Source organism: Trichomycterus rosablanca, chromosome 6 (genome assembly GCF_030014385.1).
Source record: "Trichomycterus rosablanca isolate fTriRos1 chromosome 6, fTriRos1.hap1, whole genome shotgun sequence".
In the NCBI taxonomy this organism is placed as follows: domain Eukaryota; kingdom Metazoa; phylum Chordata; class Actinopteri; order Siluriformes; family Trichomycteridae; genus Trichomycterus; species Trichomycterus rosablanca.
In genome coordinates this window covers 34028473-34051337 of record NC_085993.1, presented here as the reverse complement: position 1 = coordinate 34051337, position 22865 = coordinate 34028473, and the positions used below count along the sequence as shown (strand labels likewise).

The window sequence follows — 22865 nt, the reverse complement described above, 5'->3', positions numbered from 1 at the left end:
GCATGCAACAAGCATAAAATATTAAGCATTAAATAATTATTAAAGGAAGGATTTTGATTTTAATTGTGTTCCATTTGAAAAAGAAAAGTTGTACAAAAGTAACACAATTTTACACAATAAAAAAGTAATTAAAATAAAGAATGTGATACAACTGAATCATATATAAGATTAACTACATAAAGCAGCTTGGAGCCAGGAAGGGAAAAAAAATAAAAATCAAGCACATAGGAAGAAAAAAAAATACAAAAAATAAACATTACATTATACGATTGTTTCAAGTTGCATTTGGACGATGGAAAAACAAAAAAAATCCCTCAACCATGATACAGAGGGCAAAAATAAGCACAAAAGCTGTATAGGAATACATGAAACGAAACAATACAAAATAAAGAACACATTTGGACCGTGGCCCGCGGAGAGAGGGGTGGATGACAGGGAGGGATAAAAATGGACAGATCATGAGTATGGCTCCCTCTGAGGATATCACTTCCCTCTCCTGCTGCCAAAATTCACACAAACTCAACAACACGCATGCACACACAGACACACTGCAATATCCCTGTACCATAACTTTCATACACACTCACATTATCACTGCCTGAACGTTTCAATAAGAGAAAGTACAAATACATGCAAGTCCAGCATCATATACTAGAGTATGATACAAAATAAGGCATTTTCGTGTTAGTGTGTGTTTGAGTATACTGTATATGCATATATAAGTGTGTGTGTGTCTAAAATCACACAATGTCCTTGCCCCTGTTTTTGTCCTGTTTGTACAAAAGACTGCTACAGAACATAAATGATCGTTCATTTTTAAAATATATATTTATATATATATTTATATCATATATATAAAAATTGATAGTGAAAAGCTGTGAACTTGGGCAGCTCTTTAGGTCACTCCATGACCTCATTGGTAGACACAGTGACCAGCTGAAGTGGGAGGTCAGAGTTTGACAGGAGCTCCTGGGTGCCAGACTGCTGCACATTGGTCAAGATGAGCGTGGTCCCGCCCCCTGTGATGATGCTGTCCGAGGGGGCGTTGGCCTCCATCTGCTCTGCCACAGGGGCAGTGTTTAGCCCTTTTTTATTCATATGAGTTTTAATGTGTTTGGCCAAATGGTCACTGCGCATAAAGCGCTTCGAGCACAGAGAACACACAAACTTCTTCTCCCCTAAAAAAACAAAACAAAACAGCAGATCAATAACCAGTACAATAGCTACACCTGAAATGTTTTCTTTCATCTGTTGTCCCTTTGTTTGTTTGTTTATTAGAACTTTAACATCATGTTTTACACTCTGGTTACATTCATGACAGGAACGGTAGTTAGATTCATCAGTTAACAAGATAATATCAAACACAGTCATGGACAATTTTGTATCTCCAATTCACCTCATTTGCATGTCTTTGGACTGTGGGAGGAAACCGGAGCACCCGGAGGAAACCCACATGGGGAAAACATGCAAACTCCACACAGAAAGGGCCCGGACCGGCCCACCTGGGTATCGAACCCAGGACCTTATTGCTGTGAGGCGACAGTGCTACCCACTTAGCCGATCTGTTGTCACTAGGCTTGATAAGGTGTCATGGCAAATTAGTTAGTTACTGCCTGTTTTTTCGTGCGATTGCACGTGCGTTCTGTAATTTATTAGTGATGGGTCGGTCGCGAACAATCCGGCTATAAGAGTCGGCTCTTTAAAATGAATGACAGAATCCTGAGCCGATTCGTTTTTTTCCGTTTCCGTGGTGCCGTTAGCAGGAGGGGAGGGGTTACAGACGCACACACACACACACACACACACACACACACACACACACACACACACACACTCAAACTCAAACTCAAACGAAGCTTTATTGGCATGACAAATAAGGACATTCGTATTGCCAAAGCAAGTTACAGGGAAATATAAACAATAAAAATAAGAAAGAACAAAAATATACAGAACAGTTACATGTGCAAAAAATATAGAATAGAATAAAATATTAATAAAAACAGTGCAAAATAATAACAATAAAAAGTATAATATTTACAATAATGAGGTAGTAAAACAATCAGTTTGTGCGTGTGTGTGTATGTGTGCTTGTGTGTGCGTGTGTGTGTGTGTGTGTGTGTGTGTGTATGGGACATGGTCACCCACTGTCCCTCACCTGGTGGCAGGTGTGAGTATAGAGTGCTGCTAGTGTGCAGCTCTCTCTGTGCTCCCCCAGTAGGTGGGGCAGTTTGTCGAGGTCTGGGAGGGAGGTGAAGTTGGGGATGATGTTATTAAATTTAGGGAAGAATTGGGAGCGGACGTGGTGGTACTTGGTACACCGGGTGAGGAAGTGCAGCTCCGTCTCTACTGTACTGAGAGTGCAGTGCTGACACAACCTCTCCTCCCGGGGCAGCCAGGACCGGGTGTGTCGCCCCGTCTCCACGGCCAGGTCGTGTGCGCTCAGTCTGTACCTCGTCAGGGTGTTTCTTAATTTATGGTCGGATACTGTGCTCAGATAGTCTGCTGCACTGTAGTGTCTGTTTAGGGTCAAATAACACTGCATTTTACTTTGAGTTTTAGTTTCAGTTTCCCAATAATTCAGATATTTAGTTCTGAGTTTTTGTGTAATTTGGTTTATTTTAATTGGGTTTGCAGATTTCTTCTGTTCCTGAGTCTTTATTGTGTTAGTGTGTGTTAGTGGTGTGGCGGCGTGTGTTAGCAATGTGTTTGTGTGTGTTATTAGGGTGTCTGTGTGTGTTAGTGGTGTATGGGTGCAGTGACTCAGGACCAGTTGGATTAGGGGACTGGTATGTTTGCTCAGCTCTTGGTGTTTCAGGGCTTTATAATGATAAGTTTGGGGGTCGCTCTCATTTAGATGTTTCCAGAAGTTGATTGCTCTTCTCTGTATGTTTATAATTAGTGGAAATCGGCCTAATTCTGCCCTGCACGCATTGTTCGTGGTGTGTCTGTGCACCTTTAGGATGCTTTTACAGAACTCTGTGTGCAGGGTCTCTAATGGATGTTTGTCCCAATTATGGAATTGATGGTGTGTAAGCGAACCCCAAACTTCACTGCCATATAGAGCAATCGGTTCAATTATTGATTCAAAAATTTTAAGCCAGATTCGAACTGGAATTTCCACGAATGTTTGACGTTTTATGGCGTAGAAGGCCCTGCGAGCTTTTTCTCTCAGTTCATTTACTGCCGGGTTAAAGTTTCCTGTGGAACTGATGTTCAGTATAATCTTTAGGTAAGTATAATCTTTAGTGTGCTCAATTTCATGGTGTCCTAATTTATATGTGTGTTTGGTTCCCTGAGATCTGGATCTTTTCTGGAAGGTCATAATTTTGGTCTTTTTGAGGTTGACGGTCAGGGCCCAGGTCTGACAGTACTGCTGCAGCAGGTCCAGTTTGTGCTGGAGACCCTGGGCGCTGGGGGACAGCAGGACCAGATCATCTGCATATAGCAGGAGTTTAATCTCTGAGTCGTGTAGAGTGAGACCGGGCGTGGCTGAGTGCTCTAACATGGAGGCCAATTCATTAATATAGATGTTAAATAGAGTTGGACTTAAACAGCAGCCCTGTCTTACTCCACGCTCCTGAGAGATGAGATGTGTTCTCTTACTGCCGATTCTTATTCCACACTGGTTTTCTGTGTACATGGATTTAATAAGATCGTATGTTTTACCCCCTACACCGCTCTCTAACATTTTATAAAACAATCCTTCGTGCCAAATGGAATCAAAAGCTTTTTTAAAATCAATAAAACATGCAAATATTTTAGAGTTATTTTGAACTACATATTTTTCGATCAGGGTGTGTAGGGTGTAAATATGATCGGTAGTGCGGTAATTTGGTAGGAAACCAATCTGACTTTTACTCAGGACGTTGTGTTGGGTAAGGAAGTGTAATAATCGTGAGTTAATTATACTACAGAATAACTTCCCCAGGTTACTGCTCACACAGATGCCCCGGTAATTATTAGGGTCGAATTTATCTCCACTTTTGTAGATGGGTGTTATGAGACCTTGATTCCAGATTTCAGGGAAGGAACCGACACTCAGAACCAGGTTAAAGACTTTTAACATCGCCAGGTGAAATTTGGAGCTGCCGTGTTTGATCATTTCATTCAGGATCCTGTCAGGTCCTGATGATTTCTTTGTTTTTAGTTTTTTAATGTTGTCTTTAAGTTCCTGCTCAGTAATGAGAGAGTCTAGAGGATTCTGGTGGTTTTTAACAGCCCGTTCCAGTTCCTCTAACTTACTAATAATTTGAATTTGTTCAGGATTTGAATCTAATTCTATATTTTTAAAGAGTGATTGGAAATGGGTTGTCCAGATATCCCCATCCTGAATGGCCAATTCTTCCTGTTCTCTATGTTTTAATTTGTTCCAATTGTCCCAGAATTGATGTGTGTTGATTGATTGTTCAATAATTGTTAGTTGTTTTTGGGTGTACTGAGCTTTTTTGGTTCTGAGTGTACGTTTATATTGTTTGAGGGTTTCACAGTAAAGAAGTCGTGTGTTACTGTTGTTTGGGTCTCTGTGTTTTTGGTTTGATATTTTACGGAGTTCTGTTCTTAACATTTGACAGTCTTTGTCGAACCAGCTGTCATCTTTTGTAGATTTAGGTTTTGATTTAGATTTAATTTTTAATTGAGCTTTATTTGCTGTATTTTTAAAGATCTGATTAATATTTTTAACTGCCTGATTTACTCCTTCTTTACTGTGAATGTACGCAGTGTCCAGAAAGTTGTCTAAGCTAATTTGGATTTCTGTGCTGCTAATTGCTTTCTGGAACTCCTCTGCGCTGTTCTCGACCCATCTGTAGGATCTGGAGATGTTGTACAGCTTACTGGGCCGTGTGTGTGTGGTGGGGTTAGTTTCTGTCTTTTTGATGAACACAGTAATTTGGCTGTGATCAGACAGAGGGGTTAGAGGTTTAACAGTAAATGCACTGAGAGAGAAAGGGTCTAAATCTGTTATTGCATAATCTACTGTACTATTACCAAGAGGTGAGCAGAACGTGTACCTTCCTAATGAGTCCCCTCGAGTTCTACCGTTGACGATGTACAGACTTAAAGTTCGACAGAGCTGCAGGAGGTCTTTACCATTTTTGTTAGTAACATGATCATAATTGTTTCTGTGGTTTAGGGTGGAATTGGTATTATGAATTTGGTTGTTATTGATGAATCTGTTTCCCTGTTCATTTATAATATCAGGTTGGGTTCCTGTTCTGGCGTTCAGGTCTCCACAGACGAGCACGTTTCCCTGGGCTTGGAAATGGCAGGTCTCTCTCTCCAGCTCTGAGAACATGTCTTCAGAGTAGTATGGAGATTCTGACGGAGGGATATAGATGGCACAGAGAAACAGATCCTTCTGTGATGATAGTATAGTTTTGTTTATTTTCAGCCAAATGTGGAATTTTCCAATTTTCATGGTGTTTATTAGCGTGTGTAGGTGTGATTTGTACCAGATTATCAGACCTCCTGAATCTCTGCCTTGGCGCACTGTGCTAAGTTTTTGGGAGGGTAGTATAATTTCTCTGTAGTCACGGGGACAGTGAGTGACCATGTCGGCCTTGCACCATGTTTCCTGTAGGATGATGATGTCAAGGTTTTTAATGTGTGTGTGGAAGTCAGTGTGTAAGCTTTTTAATCCGAAGGCAGAGGAGCTCAGGCCTTGGATATTCCAATTGCTAACGGTAAGTGACATTGTGAAGATTTAAGTGTGTAGTGTTTAAGATGAGATAAACTTTGTAAGAATGTTTTTTTTTTTTTTTTTTTTTTTTTGTGTTTATACATATGTATATACTTATGTTTATCTTTAAATATAAATATTTATATAACTGTATATATGCATATACATTTTGTTACATGTGGTTATTATTATTGTCCATTGTTTTACTTTAGATTAGTCTATTGCAGATGTACTGTAATAATTGTCTGATCTCACCCATGTCGTTTTGTTGCGCTGGTCCTCTGAGGGCCTCAGACACACACACACACACACACACACACACACACACACACAGTGCGCACACGAACAGGAGGGAGTGAGAGAGAGAGCGCGAGAGAGAAAACTTGATGGAGTTTTACACAGCGCTCAGTGTTCAGTCTACCCACATCTTATACATGTCACTGTGTATTGTAGCAACATCTGTCCTCTCAGAGAGAATCTTTTCTAAAACAGGGCAGATCATAACAGAAAGGAGAAACAGAATCAACCCCTCAGAGATGAGCTCATTGGTTTTTCTGAATGCCAATCTTCACTAAATACTTACAAATACCGTCACCTGGATGCTGCTTTTTGTTTTGCACATTTTCATTTATATTTTGTTGAGTGATACTTTGTTGATGTTGTGTGGTTCCATTGTAGATGCAAATTTACAAATAATATACAGAATCAGACCTTTTTGTCTAATTAAGATGGGTCTTTGTTTTTGTATTTTATAATTTATTGTTGTGGCACTCTGTTCCACGTTGAGTATATAAATAAAGCCATTTAAATAAACATTTAATACAATGGTTTTTTTTACATTAGTAATTCATTTTACATGTAATTTGTTAATAAATTAGTTCAAGCAACAAAAAAATCTGTTTAAGGACTCAGCTCAGCTCAATGAGCTTGTTTGATTACTTTGATTTTCAATTTAAGATGGCGATAAGTAACTTAAATTTGGTAAACCTGTTAGGTTACAGTAAAGTACTCTGTTCTTCGTAATTACCTTTAATTGTAGGGGACTGAAGTTTTTTTTTGTTTAAAAATTGTACAAGAAAATGTGAATTGTTTTGCACTGTTTACACTTAAATAAAATCGTGAGAAAATCGAATCGTGAGCAGAGTGTATCGTTACACCCCTATAAGCCAGAGCTTGTTATATGTACAAACATATCTGACACTTTGTCAACTCTACATTTTAAATGACAAAGAAGCTATCAAGTAAAAGTAAACACATTTTCTGGGCTCAATTGTCATTGTTTATAATTTCTTATTCATGATGTAGACATTTCTATTCCCATATTAGACTGGTATGTAACCTGACTGCACTTACATTTTGTAGTTTTTACAGTCATCACCAGGAGATACCTACAAATTGTAACTTGACTTGACGTTTTTTTGTTCCCGATACCGATCCCGATTATTAATTTTGATCCCGATCCAATACCGAGTCTCAAACCGATACTTGTATTTTCTAGATATTGTCTAGATAAGAACTAGATAATACTGTTCACACAGTGCACACTTCAAGTACATAACAGTTATTCAAATTAATCCAGTGTATATGTTTAACAACTAAATAGCTCTGCAGTGCTGTAGGGAAAAATGCTGCATCCAAGCTATTGGCTTAATGTTTTGTATTTGTACAAAATCAATCAAAATGAGTGAGATAATTACAGTTTTACTTAAACTTTACATTAGAAGAAAAAAAATCTGTTTAATGCAGTGATACACTAAAAATGAACAGAAATCTGTGTAGCAGCTTAACTTGAATATAAGAAAATAAGTTACTTAAAAGCATTACAGTAAAACCTGAATACCAAAATGAAATGGAAAGGCTCTTTTGTTATGAAGGAAAGCCAGTTTTTAAAGTGCTTGTATTGTGACAGTGGTTTGATGGACGTTTCTATGCGAAGTGAGTGTGTTTTGACCCTTTGGGGCTTCCACAGTGCATGGAATAGCGTGCTTGACTCTAGCTGTCCGCTATTCGGTACCTAACAGAAGAAGTTAATAAAGTGTTCTGCTCCCGACAATATGTGAATATACTGTGTATTTATTTCTTTATTAAACGAGTGCATCACTACGTTGTTTTGTAAACCGGAGTGATCCTTGACTCACACACCATATAAACAGTAAAATTCTACAGTAATGAACGCAGCTCTGCTACTACTGGCTCGTGAAACGCTCGCATTGCAGACATTACACCGCTGTTGGACTTGTTTCACTTTCCAATTTAAAGTATTTCCACACAGCGGACATGCTGATGTAAAACAAAAGATCGTGATTACAATCGGGTTTAGTAAAGCCGATTCCGATCAGTTAAAAAATGCCATGATCGACCCTCGATGATCTTTGAGATCGGACCGGGACATCCCTAAACTTGACATCACCTTGATCTTGTTCATCAATTAACCACTTAAATAAAAATCTTATTTGTATGTATGGAAGCATTACTATGAACGAAGATTAGATCTTTAATTAATATTTGTTGACTGTTTTGTTGAAAAAAAAATCATTAAAACTAAATATTTGATTTGGCTGCCCATATTGCAGACTTCTCATTGTACTTAGGAGCTGACAGCTGACACTGAGGGTTAAGAAAAGCCTTTGGTTTCCTAGAATTCACTTTGATGTAGAATATATGGGTAAAGGTGACCTATTAGACCTTTTATTGCTCAGAGGTCGAGGTTGTGTGCACCTTACACCAAGATATAGGCAAAGTTGTAGCCTAGCGGGTAAGATACTGGACTAGTAATCGAAAGGTCGGCACTGTTGGCCCTTGAGCAAGACCCTTAACCCTCAATTGCTTGGACAGTATACGGTCACAGTACTGTAAGTCACTTTGGATAAAAGCGTCTGCTAAAATGCCAAAAATGTAAATGTAAAATGTGTGCCTTGCCAGCAGTGTTGTTAACTATTTTTTTCTTGATGTAAAAACAGGTTATATAGGTGCTTAATCAATGCTTTGGTAATTATATGACTGCATTTTTGAGTCATCTTGCAACTGCCCTGTAAATTGCCAGTCTGTGACATCCTATAAACTTGAGACCACAGTTTTTTGGCATTTCATGTATAAAATACACCACTTAGTTTCTTTTAACATGTGAATGGTGAATGCTGCACGTGCAATTCTGATTTAAAATAAAAATCATAAGCAGTGTTGACACCCCCATCATAGAGTTGTGTTAATCATATGCAAAATAGCTGGGTATAAAACTAGATGTTACTCCCGATCCCACCGCTCAGCATCAACAAAACTTGCAATTTCCCCATCACCTGGTCCTGTACCATGTATATTATAGGTCTGTGTAAAATACTAAAGTTCATGCAGTTTAATAAGTGTGCAAGGTGAACATGGTGCAGTACCTGTGTGTGTTCTGCGATGGCGCTGCAGCTCATCGCTGCGTGTGAATCTCTTGCCGCAGAAGCTCCACGAGCAGACGAAAGGCCTCTCACCCGAGTGCCAGCGCAGGTGAGCGCGTAGGTGAGATGTTTTCCCGTACACCTTTCCACAGCCGGGGATGTGACAAATATGCTGCTTCTTCTTGCCCATACCTGAGCCTCTATATACAAACACAAAGGTAATCAGAGTCATGTCAACTCAACCCCAATGAACTATCATTACTTCATGTGTGAATGGTTAGAATTTAAGTGCATGTAAGTGAGAGCGTCCCTCACCTTCCGCCAGCCTCTTTGCAGTTGGGACATGTGCAAGCCACACGACGTAGCCTCTTGCCAGCCTGTCCCATACCCTCAGGGTCTTCCTCTAGCATTTGCGCCCGAAGGTGTGACAGGTCGCTGGTGTTCAAGGTGGAGTCTCTGCTCAGCGGCCAGTCATCAGAGTCTGGTTCCTCCTTGATACGAATGCCTGAGAAACAAAGAAAGTTATAGCTAAGATGGCTAAGTTTCTATTAAGGTTCTCTTAACTGTTAAATGATTGTCATTAGTGTAACAGTACAGTGTCTCATCAAACTGTCACCAGTTGCATAGCGAAATGACTTTATGCTGTACATTTAATGTAACAATCATAAGCAGAACTGTGTTTATTAGTGCACTGTTTAATTTTACACACACGCTAATCAGAAAATAGAGATGCAGCCGGTCTCTTAAAGCTTTTCCTTTAGTGAAAGTTGTCACTGTTTGGCTCCAGAGCAAAGCCCCTAACCCTCAATTGCTCAAATTGTATTCAGTCATAGTTGGAAGTTGCTTTGTGTAAAAGCGTCTGCTAAATGCCGAAAATGCAAAATGTAGGTGTAGTTATCATAAGATGACTCATGAGTTCAAATCTCCGGGAGCCCACACAAATACAAGTGTAAATTGTTGGACAGGGTTTTTTTTCCCCACTGCAATATGTGAGTTTATAGAGCCCAACACTAACAGGTGATGATAAGCGATTGACAACTTGGCACGCATCAGAGGGGACGTGATGGTCTACAGAACTCCTTGGCCAGAACGGCGATACTGCACGTAGCAGCACAGTTACAATTGGGAATTCAAAAATGACTGTGACTAGAAAACAAATGTTACAATAATTGCAAACAGGTTTAGAAAAACCACAATATGCATCCAATTTTGCTGCAACAGTTTTCTGGGTGGCCCTTTCGTGTTCCAGCATGACTGTGCCGCTGTGCCCAACATGAGGTTCATATAAGCATGGTCTAAATAATTTGGAGCGAAGAACCATGACTGGCCTGTAATACGCTCTGGCCTAAACACTTAGGATAAACTAAAACCCTGATTATGAGGCATGTCTTCTTATCTAACATACATTGATTGATTACGCGTAAATGGAGTACACACACATCAATGAGACAAAAAGTGAAAAGGTGCAACTGTGATAAGGTTTAGGTGATGAAAGTGAGTAAATACCTGGAGTGAAGTGTACAAAGTAATGAAAAGTATGGTAGAAAAAGAGAGTGCAGAAAGGGTGGAGTGGGTGGTGTAGAGTAGCAGAAGGATTTGGTTAACTTTGGTTACATTCATGACAGGGCAGATACTTACTGGTTACACAAGATTCATCAGTTGAAGTTTTTTATTGTCAAACAGTCATGGACAATTTTGTATCTCCAATTCACCTCACTTGCATGTCGTTGGACTGTGGAAGGAAACCCCCGCAGACATGGGGAAAACATGCAAACTTCACACAGAAAGGACCCAGACTGCTCCAACTGGTAATCTAACCCAGGACCTTTCTGCTGTGAGGCAACAGTGCTACCCACCGTACCGCCCAAGTAACAAGAGTAATTTATTACCATTCTAAAACATTAGAATGGTATCTGCCAGAGTGAATGAACAAGTTATTTAGAGCTTGGAGGCAGAGACGAAGACAAAAAAGCAGGAGTGGGAGTTGGAGGTGGCAGAGATGAAGATGATGACGTAAATGGACAAGATAAACGAGTTTATTTAAGGAAAAGCACAGGTAGGATGTTTTGGAGACAGAGTGGTTAGATTGAGATGGTTTGTGATTGTGCAGTGAAGGTATGAGAGTTACATCAGGAAAAGAGTGCTGAGTATGGAGCCGCCAGGCCGGAGAAGGAGAGGAAGGCCAAAGAAGAGGTTTACGGATGAGGTGAGGGAGGACAAGCAGGTGATTGGTGTGACAAAGGAGGATGTTCGGGACAAGGCAGAAGTCCTATTTACAGTGGGGTCAAAAAGTATTTAGTCAGCCACTGATTGTGCAGGTTCTCCTACTTAGAAAGATGAGAGAGGTCTGTAATTTTCATCATAGGTACACTTCAACTATGAGAGACAAAATGAGGAAAAAAAATACAGGAAATCACATTGTAGGATTTTTAAAGAATTTATTTGTAAATTATGGTGGAAAATAAGTATTTGGTCACCCACAAACAAGCAAGATTTCTGGCTCTCACAGACCTGTAACTTCTTCTTTAAGAAGCTCTTCTGTCCGCCACTCGTTACCTGTATTAATGGCACCTGTTTGACCTCGTTATCTGTATAAAAGACACCTGTCCACAGCCTCAAACAGTCAGACTCCAAACTCAACCATGGTCAAGACCAAAGAGCTGTCGAAGGACACCAGGAAGAAAATTGTAGACCTGCACCAGGCTGGGAAGAGTGAATCTACAATAGGCAAGCAGGTTGGTGTGAATAAATCAACTGTGGGAGCAATTGTAAGAAAATGGAAGACATACAAGACCATTGATAATCTCCCTTGGGGTCAAGATCTCATCCCGTGGGGTCAAAATGATCATGAGAACGGTGAGCAAAAATCCCAGAACTACACGGAGGGACCTGATGAATGACCTGCAGAGAGCTGGGACCAAAGTAAAAAGGCTACCATCAGTAACACACTACGCCGAGAGGGACTCAAATCCTGCAGTGCCAGGCGTGTCCCCCTGCTTAAGCCAGTACATGTCCAGGCCCGTCTGAAGTTTGCCAGAGAGCTTATGGATGATCCAGAAGAGGATTGGGAGAATATCATGTGGTCAGATGAAACCAAAATGGAACTTTTTGGTAAAAACTCAACTCCTCGTGTTTGGAGGAAGAAGAAGAACCCAAGAACACCATACCTACTGTGAAGCATGGGGGTGGAAACATCATGCTTTGGGGCTGTTTTTTTTTGCAAAGGGGACAGGACGACTGATCCGTGTTAAGGGAAGAATGAACGGGGCCATGTATCGTGAGATTTTAAGCCAAAACCTCCTTCCATCAGTGAGAGCATTGAAGATGGAACGTGGCTGGGTCTTCCAGCATGACAATGATCCCAAACACACCGCTCGGGCAACGAAGGAGTGGCTCCGTAAAAAGCATTTCAAGGTCCTGGAGTGGCCTAGCCAGTCTCCAGACCTCAACCCCATAGAAAATTTGTGGAGTCCGTGTTGCCCAGCGACAGCCCCAAAACATCACTGCTCTAGAGGAGATCTGCATGGAGGAATGGGCCAAAATACCAGCTACAGTGTGTGCAAACCTGGTGAAGACTTACAGGAAACGTTTGACCTCTGTCATTGCCAACAAAGGTTATGTTACAAAGTATTGAGTTGAACTTTTGTTATTGACCAAATACTTATTTTTCACCATAATTTACAAATAAATTCTTTAAAAATCCTACAATGTGATTTCCTGGATTTTTTTTTCTCATTTTGTCTCTCATAGTTGAAGTGTACCTATGATGAAAATTACAGACCTCTGTCATCTTTCTAAGTAGGAGAACCTGCACAATCAGTGGCTGACTAAATACTTTTTGGCCCCACCGTATATGGCACTGACTGCATCTAATAATAATCAACTACGAGACATTGGGAGGCCATGCCACTAAATTAAATGACATTATAGAAAAGAACACTAACATCTTGAACATTTTGATTAACCGATTACTAACTGAACTGCCGTAGGATTGCTAGGACCACCTCATAGTGCAAATTAACCAGTAAACGTAAGGCACTTAAACACTACACAAATGAAAAATGTAAAATCGCTAAACACAAACCTTACATTTTTAATTGTTTTGCGGTCCACGACATGATTTTCACGGCTATGCATTAGGTGGGGCCTTACATATGGTGGTCTAAGTAACCCTGATAACAGTGAGAGTGAGTGTACAGAGTGTAGTGTGTACCTGAGGAATTTTCTGTGTTCTCTTCTTGCTGATACTGTGCGACTGAGTTGACTGTGACCGTCTGGAGGTTGGGGATGTGTCCAGCGTGCACGTTGGAACCTGACTGCCCGAGCGACAGTGTCTGCATGGGGGCAATAGTGATCTGTGGCTGCGCGACCCCACCGACACTGGACAGTTGCAAGTTTTGCAGGTTCTGTACACCCTGGACCTGAAAGGTCTGCCACTGGATTTGACCTGTAGGTGAGACAGTTTGTGCCTGGATGAGGAAGGTGCCAGCGTTTAGTAACTGCACATTCTGCAGAGTCTGTGCAGCACCATCAGCTGTTGGTGCAGGCACCAGTTGAACCATAGGCTCGGTGGTTGTGGGCACAGAGGCTGGCACAGACGTAGGAACATGGTTCTGCTGCAAAAAAGACGGGTCCTGTTGGCCGGCCGAAACAGCTGTGGCTTGAGTCAGAACCCCCGTGCCGTCTATCGTCTCGGGGAGCGACGTGGCAAAGGAAGCTAAGGTTGTTGGCACAAAGGTGTTGGCATTGCTAGCAGTGTGGGCATTGTTGTCGCCAGCCATGATGAGCTGCCCATCAGCTGTGATACCTGTGGCAATGGTCTGAGCGCCAGCCAGCCCTAGAGATTCCAGGTCAGCATTTGTCAGGCTGTTAAGAGGCACAAATGTGATGTTTCCAGGTAAACCTACTGGCATGTTTGCCACCACCTGGCCCTGGCCTCCGAACCCACCTCCAGTCAATGAGACGCTGGAGATCTGCTGCAACTGTCCAGTCTGGGCCAGCAAACTCTGAAGATCACTGGTGTTGGTGGCTGAGGAAAGGCCCTGCATGCCATCAGGCAGTATGGCAATGTTCGAATCCAGTGAGGCTCCGTCTGCAGCGTGTGTGGCATAACCTAGTGATGCCGCATCTGTGCCCTGGAGCTGTGGGATGACCTGATACTGGACTCCGTTGGCACTGGTACCATCTGTCCCGGCAGTGACAAAAACAGACTGGGTCTGGCCTGACACAGTCTGCAGTGGCAGCACATACTGCCCATTGGTGCCAACAAGTCCCCCACTGGATAACTGCACTACACCCGAGTTTTGTTTACCCGTTGAAACCGGGGTAAGCACTTCCCAGCGGTCGGACGAGCCTGTGAGCTGGATGGACGTCAGGTTTGTTGCCGGCTAAAAAAGAAAAAACATTGAATGACAAAACATTCAGTACAAAAACTACAAAAAATATTTTAGTATAAGTAGGGCAGTGGTAGCTCAGTGGTTAAGGTACCGAAGTATCAGAAAGTCTCTGGCTCAAGCCAACCACCACCAAGTTACCACTGTTGGGGCCCTGAGCAAGTCCCTTAGCCTTTAATTGCTCAATGCAGTAGATGTATATGTGAAGTTGGAAACAATAAGACATATATTTTGTGGTTAATACACACACATTCTTAATTTAATGACCGCACCATTCAAAAAATATTAACAGGGGCAAAATAAAAATGAAAAGTTAATAGAATGTTCCGGTTACTCAATGTCTAAACATTCCACAATTAGCAGGTGAATTGGTAACGGGTAAGGGTGGCATGACTGGATTTAAAAGGAGGATTCACCCAAGGCTTAGTCATAACTCAATGCAAGTTGCTATTGCTATTATTTATTTCACCATCTGCTGTACATAAAATTGCAAACAGATTCATAGAATAAGTCTGTGTAAAGCAAGGCCAGAAAGCACTTTTGAACATACGAGACCTTTGAGACCCCAGTCAACATTGCATAAGAATCTGGGAGTACTTTGGAAAACCTGTGTCACTTTGACACAGTCCACTATTGCATCAAGAAATGCTACCTTAAACTCTGTTACACAAAGAGAAAGCCATACATCAATTCTGTGCAAACACCCTGTCTAATTATCCAGAAATTCTTTAGGGAAAAACCAACACTAGATTCTCGTGCCAAAGACAACAAAGACCATTCAGATTGTTATTATTAAAAGTGCAAAAGCACCATTATTAATGCGGAGACATAAATTAGAATTTAATAAGATATAAAGGCAGTGTCTTTGTTCCAGGAAGTCAATGCTGGGCCATATTCTGCTCAAGCTACAAAAATGTGGCTTCATAAACACAGAGTGTTTGTGCTCGACTTGCCTGCCTGCAGCCCAGATCAGTTTCCTATTAAAATGTCAAATAAATAAGCGTAATTTATAGAAAAGATGATGAGACAGTGGTAAACATGCCTTTGTCCAAACTTTGTGTGTGTTGCAGGCATCAGATTATAAATTGATACAGTGGGGTCAAAAAGTATTTAGTCAGCCACTGATTGTGCAAGTTCTCCTACTTAGAAAGATGAGAGAGGTCTGTAATTTTCATCATAGGTACACTTCAACTATGAGAGACAAAATGAGAAAAAAAAAATCCAGGAAATCACATTGTAGGATTTTTAAAGAATTTATTTGTAAATTATGGTGGAAAATAAGTATTTGGTCAATAACAAACAAGCAAGATTTCTGGCTCTCACAGACCTGTAACTTCTTCTTTAAGAAGCTCTTCTGTCCTCCACTCGTTACCTGTATTAATGGCACCTGTTTGACCTCGTTATCTGTATAAAAGACACCTGTCCACAGCTTCAAACAGTCAGACTCCAAACTCAACCATGGTCAAGACCAAAGAGCTGTCGAAGGACACCAGGAAGAAAATTGTAGACCTGCACCAGGCTGGGAAGAGTGAATCTACAATAGGCAAGCAGGTTGGTGTGAATAAGAGGAGATCTGCATGGAGGAATGGGCCAAAATACCAGCTACAGTGTGTGCAAACCTGGTGAAGACTTACAGGAAACGTTTGACCTCTGTCATTGCCAACAAAGGTTATGTTACAAAGTATTGAGTTGAACTTTTGTTATTGACTAAATACTTATTTTCCACCATAATTTACAAATAAATTCTTTAAAAATCCTACAATGTGATTTCCTGGATTTTTTTTTCTCGTTTTGTCTCTCATAGTTGAAGTGTACCTATGATGAAAATTACAGACCTCTCTCATCTTTCTAAGTAGGAGAACCTGCACAATCAGTGGCTGACTAAATACTTTTTGGCCCCACTGTAAAACACACTATTTTACCTGTACCTCTGGTAATTATAATTAAATCAAGCTTTGAGAAAATTTACAAATTGCAGATTCTTGTTTTTAATGCATTTTACTAAATATCCTAATTTTACCAAAAAAGAGGTTTGAATATTGACATTTACCTAGCATTTAAAAAGGCTTAAAGCACTCAGGTGGTACAGAAGACTAATGCTGTATCCCACTACCACTGACACTGACACCAGAAGGATCGCCTGCGGCCCTCTTCAACCACAGAATGTCATGAAGACGGCAGGGGGCGCCAAAGAACAGGGCAAAATAGAACAAAGCGAATGGAAACTTTCGTTTTTAAATCCAGATCATTTACACTCTTTGTTAGGAACTTTGTATGGATACAAACATTTATTACTACAGGGTTTATCCCCCTAAAGACGGTTTCTTGGTGTACCTTGGTAGCCAAACCTTGGCTAATGACAAATACTTTAACTGATTTAGGCTAGTTAAACAAAGTTAAAGTCAGTTTCTCCCTTATAAAATCCATGTTTGAAAATTATTGCGATATTATCAAATTCCACAGCCAAGAGACAGAACTCCGTATATCTTTACAGACTGTCCGAGGCATCAGTAACACAGTGTACAGAACTACGATAGGTTGTAAAACATTTTTCATCCACATCATTTTATTTTAAACTACAATCACAACAATGTACTTGTTTGAATGTTTAAATAATTTTACTTGTCTGGCCTGCCAATATGTAACTCCTGGGCACAGTCACTCACAAATTAAGCCTGTAAAATTATACACATGTCCCTGAATCTGAAACCCCAGATAAAAGCTTTATATTAATGCTGGAACATGAAAGAGGACAGCAAACCAGGGTTGGCTTTTTAACATTTATTTAAATATTCCATCTTTTTACTATTACCAGGGTATATGTAATAGTATTTTCTGAATCTTAGTTAGTTTGTCACAAATAGAAACTGTTTTCCATAGAACACTTGTGTTTTCCACAACCTTAACTCTTAAAGCCAACGAACTCATGTAAACTCAAAACATGCAGCTGACTGTAAACAAACTGACTGATGCTGCAAATTTGTCAATTTCACACCCTGTTGCCCATTCCCAAGCCTTTTGCCCATGTATCAAATACATGGCTTACTTGTATTACCTGGATTTCTGTTACACACACTCAGATTCAATCAGATTACATGGTTGGAACTACTTACTGTATAAATATTAGTAAAATTATATTAATACAATTCTATTTACCAGAACCTTTGTTGCAACACTAAAGTATCTCAAACCACAAATCAAGAACTGGTCTGAAAGTAATATATATATATATATATATATATATATATATATATATATATATATATATATATATATATATATATTAGGGCTGTCAAACGATTAAAATTTTTAATCGCGATTAATCTCAGAATTTCATATAGTTAATCGCGATTAATCGCATTAAAAAAAAATCTGTGTAAATGTTATAGAAAACAAGGATTTTTATGTGAAATGTTACAATTAAAATGGTGAACACATTTTATGCTAAATGTACTGATGTTAAAAACTGCTGGGACAAGAGAAAACTGTAAGGGAGTTTTATTCACTCACATACTAGGCAGTAAATGTCAGATTGTAGGTTAGAATTTCTCCATCAGCAAACATTGTAGATCAGCGGTGCTTTAGGTGGGATAAGGCGTAGTTATTGTAACAGACTTTTCTGTGGTTGTATTGTGACAATGGTTTGATGGACGTTTCTACACGAAGTGAGTGTGTTTTGACCCTTTGGGGCTTCCATAGTGCATGGACTAACGTGCTTGACTCAGCTTTCCGGTATTTGGTACCTTAACAGAATAAGTTAATAAAAGTGTTCTGCTCCCGACAACTTGTGAATATAGCGTGTATTTATTTCTTTATAAGTGCATCACTACAACGCTCGGTTACATTATGTTAACAAACCGCAAATGAAAAACAATGGCAAGTCCGACATTAAAACGTTTGTTTTAACATAATGTTAACATAATGTAACCGAGCGTTGTAGTTCTACCAGTCAAGTCTCAACATTAACTAGAATTTGCGTTAACGGCACTATTATTTTTAATCGCGTTAAATTGAAATCGCGTTAATGCGTTATTATCGCGTTAACTTCGACAGCCCTAATATATATATATATATATATATATATATATATATATATATATATATATATATATATATATATATATATCTTGTCTCCCTGCTAATAATCTTGATGTATAAAAGTACAAGACTATCGTCATAATCAATCAGATTACATAGTTGGAACTACAGTATTTCCTGTATAAATAATAGTAAAACTATATTATTACATTATATTTATCAGGACCTTTGATGCAACACTCCCCTATCACAAACCACAAGTCAACAACTGGTCTAAAAGTAAAAAATAAAAAAAATATTCATCTTGTCCCCCTGCTAATAATCTTGATGTATAAAAGTACAAGACCATCATCAAATTCCATAGTTGGAACTATTTACTCTATAAATAATAGTAAATTTATATTATTGTAATTTAATTTGCCAGGACCTTTGTTGCAGAACTCTAAAGTCTCTTAAACCATGACAAAAACTGATTAAAAGGTAAAAAAATATATATTAATCTTGTCCCCCTGCTAATAATATTGACGTATTAAAGTGCAAGAGCATCATTAGAATAAATCAGATTACATGGTTAGAACTATTTACTGTATAAATAATAGTTAAGACATTAATAAAAAAAATTTATTTACCATGACCTTTGTTGCAACACTAAAGTCTCTCAAACCACAAGTCATAAGTCAACAACAAATAAAGAAATTCATCTTGTCCCCCTACTAATAATCTTGATGTATAAAAGTAGAAGAGCATCATCAGAATCAATCAGATAACATGGTTGAAACTATTTACTGTATAAATAATAGTAGATTTATGTATTTATGTTATTGCAATTTAATTCATCAGGGCCTTTGTTGCAAAATTCGAAAGTCTCTTAAACCATGACAAAAACTGCTTAAAAGGTTAAAAAATATATATATATATATATATATATATATATCTTGTTCTCCTGCTAATAATCTTGACAGATAAAAGTACAAGACCATCATCCGAATCAATCAGATTACATAGTTGGAACTATTTACTGTATAAATAATAGTACTATATTATTATACATTTTTATTTACCAGAACCTTTGTTGCAACACTCTAAAGTCTCTCAAACCACAAATCAAGAACTGGTCTGAAAGTAAAGAAATATGTATTTTGTCCCCCTGCTAATAATTGTGATGTATAAAATTATAAGACTATTATAAAGTTGTGTAAATCATGAGCGTTCGATAGAGGACCGTGTAAATAACATTAGGGGACGTTTAAGTGTAAATCATGAACGTTCCTTAAATAGGTGAACGTGTAAATAGGTGTAAATCGTTGGGGTTCCATAAATAGAGTTATTATTTAAAATGTGTCCGAGCTTTTGAAAGTTTAGGAAACACGGTGATTTAGGAGTGAACACAGGCGCTGGTGTTTGTATGAGATGTAAAACTAAATGAGGAGTTTAATGCCCTCTGTTGAATAGGCACCCAGGCGGGGGTGAGCGGTGCCAGGCGGCAGGTAACTGCGGGAGAAAGCTCCGGTGTGCCGAGGCTGTCCGACCCACAATGGGCGGGTTTATTAAACTAAGAAAGTGGGTGGCCGTATAGACTGAAGGCTCACGGGAAGCATTTCAGCTTTCCTCCCCTCTGTAGTAGTTTTGTGCACGGTGTGAAGTTGATAGTTGGGGATTTACCTGCTCCTGATTTAGTGCTCCGGTGCCGCGCTGCATTAACGCCCTCTGACCGTCCGCGTCCAGAGCAGCCATGTCGTCCTGCTGCTGCCGCTGCGCTGCCTGATCCGGAGCTGCAGGGCATAACCACAACAACAACAAAACACTGAGAAATTACAGCGCAACTACTTCTAACTCTTCTACAAGGACTTTAAGTGGCTCAACAAGCAGTTCTAAAGTAATTGCGCCACTTTCTCTGCTCTTCTAAACGACTTGTGCGAGTTTTCCCGCTCAGTATGCTGCCAATGTTTTACTTTGTTAAAGTCAGGCTAACATATGCTAACTGTGCTAGCCGTGCTAAGTGCTGAAAACATATTAAAGACTTTAGCTAAGCTAACTGTGCTAATTACAGCTTCAAACTCACCGGTCGTGCTGAGCTTCGATCTGTTAAGTTTTACGTACCAGTCATAGCGCGAAAGCGGGTAAAATAAGAAGGTTATCGGATCATTGAACTCGGAACATGATAGTTTAATCAAAGGCGGGCTGAGCTCGGAGGTTCGCTCGATTTTTTTCTATTTTGATTGACGGTGCGGGAAACACTAAAGGTGGAGCTTCGTGCTGCAAATCGTTACACCGAGCGGAAGTCCCGCCCCGCTCCACATTCAAACACTTGCAGCGCTGTGTCCCGAATCACACCAGCCTCCCTACATAGCGCGCTAGCTAGGTATTCTCGCCATTTTATAAATAGGAGCTCTTTCTCAAATTCCGAGCTATGTAGCCCTTCCAACAGGGCCCCAGTAAAAGCTGCACAAACTCTTATAAATAAGAAAATAAAAGAGCAGCAGTAGAGGTTGTGTCCTATAGATAAAGCTCGTTAAAGCTGTTTTGTCATCTAAAATTGGTTTTACTTAGTATTTAATCACATTTAAACTGGAACACACAAGTCAAAATAATTAGCTGGAGATATAGCTGGATTTTTATCTTGTCCCCCTGCTAATAATCTTGATGTATAAAAGTACAAGTACCCTTAATTTCCTTCGATATTAATAAAGTATCTATCTATCAAGACCATCATCAGAATCAATCAGATTACATGGTTGGAACTATTTACTGTAAAAATAATAGTAAAATTATGTTATTACAATTTTATTTACCAGGACCTTTGTTGCAAAACTCTAAAATCTCTCAAACCACAAATCATTAACTGGTCTGAAAGAAAGAAAAAATAGTTATCAATATTTGGAACACACACAAGGCAAAATAATTAACTGGAGATATCACCTAATGTTCATATACAGTTATAAGTTACTATTTCTACTGATTAAGGTTAGAACAGATGTATCCCTTTAGCTTTTTAATGCATCGGTTTATATACAATGGATTAAGCCTAATTATATAATCTTATCCTCATCTCAGTTTTTGATTGTTTTCAATTGACTAAGCCTGATTATAGATATCTCATTTATCTTTTCCTTACATTCTCTTGATTTTTGATCATCTTTTGTCCAAATTGGTACTTCTTCATTTTAAAGAAAGAGAAATATTAGTTATTGCACAGCTAGCACAATTATAATATGAAAATGACTGTTAGCTAAAGAAACAGTGAAGAGTAAAAGGAGGGAATATTAAAGATAAGCAGTATTGTAGAGGATTGAGGGGATGGTGCTAAGTAAAAACCAGAGAGCAGGTGGAATAAAGCAGAGATGATAAAAACACAGAGAATTGTGTTTTTACTCCATAGATAAGATAGACTTGTCATTGTAGTTATACAACGAGATTTGGTTTGGTAGCTCTCAGTGAGATCAGCAGCATTAATAGAATAAACATAAGATAACAATATTAAAATATATTAGAAGAACAGTACAAAAAATATAAAATGTCAAAACTCGGTACAGCACAGGTAGTAATTATTATTGTTATTAAAGTTATTGCACAGTAGTATATTTATGTACAGAATTTTTTTTTAAGTGGTATTTTAAAATATTTATTGAAAAAATAAAAATATATGAAAAATATACTTGGTTTTTTTTTTTTTTTTTTTATCCAGTCATCCTAATCTTAATGTACCAATATTATAAAGTTTGATAGACACCATTTGCCCACTTCATCCTGGTCAGGGTTGCAGCAGGTCCAGCTCGAGCCAGCCATTCAATTGCAATCCACACACCCACATTCATTCACTTACACATAGGGTAAGTGAGAGCGACCCACCCACCTTTTGGATGTTAAAACTCTTTTCTTTCATAGGTAAAATGATAGTTTACAACTGTCAACATGTTACTGTCTTCATCTATGTCTGTATTCAGTTTTAACTAGTTAAAACTAGTAATTGTGACGAATATGCATACATAGAAGAAATCAGGATGGGGCAGACGTTTTTTGACATTGTAAAAGACAGTAAAGGTAAGTGTCTAGAAAGTTCTATGTATGAGACAAATTTCTGATTTAGTAAGATAAAACATCTGTAAACCTGTGATTTAAACATTGTCATGTTTATGGTAGCACTGAAGTGAGAAAAACCACTAAACTGTCTCGTTATAAGAAATGTGGCATTCTTTGTTTCCGTTTTATCTGTTATTTTCTTTTAACAGGACACTGGGTTGACTCTTACTTGAAGAAGCAGTATAGTAATATGTAGTTTAGCAGTATAGTATTTTGTAGTTTGTAGTATGTAGTTTAGCTGTATATTAGTATGTAGAGTAGCAGTATAATAGTATGTAGTGTAGCAGTATAGTA

General features: G+C 39.0%; 1 protein-coding gene across 1 annotated transcript; it reads right to left on the bottom strand.

The window, feature by feature from the left end:
- Window positions 1-36: 36 nt before the first annotated feature.
- On the bottom strand, window positions 37-21627 carry sp3b (Sp3b transcription factor). The gene is made up of 7 exons (XM_062998106.1): window positions 21607-21627; window positions 20554-20701; window positions 20154-20263; window positions 13274-14447; window positions 9376-9565; window positions 9064-9260; window positions 37-1178 (listed from the first exon to the last, which is right to left on the bottom strand). Exons 1-7 carry the CDS (start codon window positions 21625-21627, stop codon window positions 901-903), a joined length of 2118 nt encoding a protein of 705 aa, XP_062854176.1. The 3' UTR covers window positions 37-900.
- Window positions 21628-22865: the final 1238 nt, after the last annotated feature.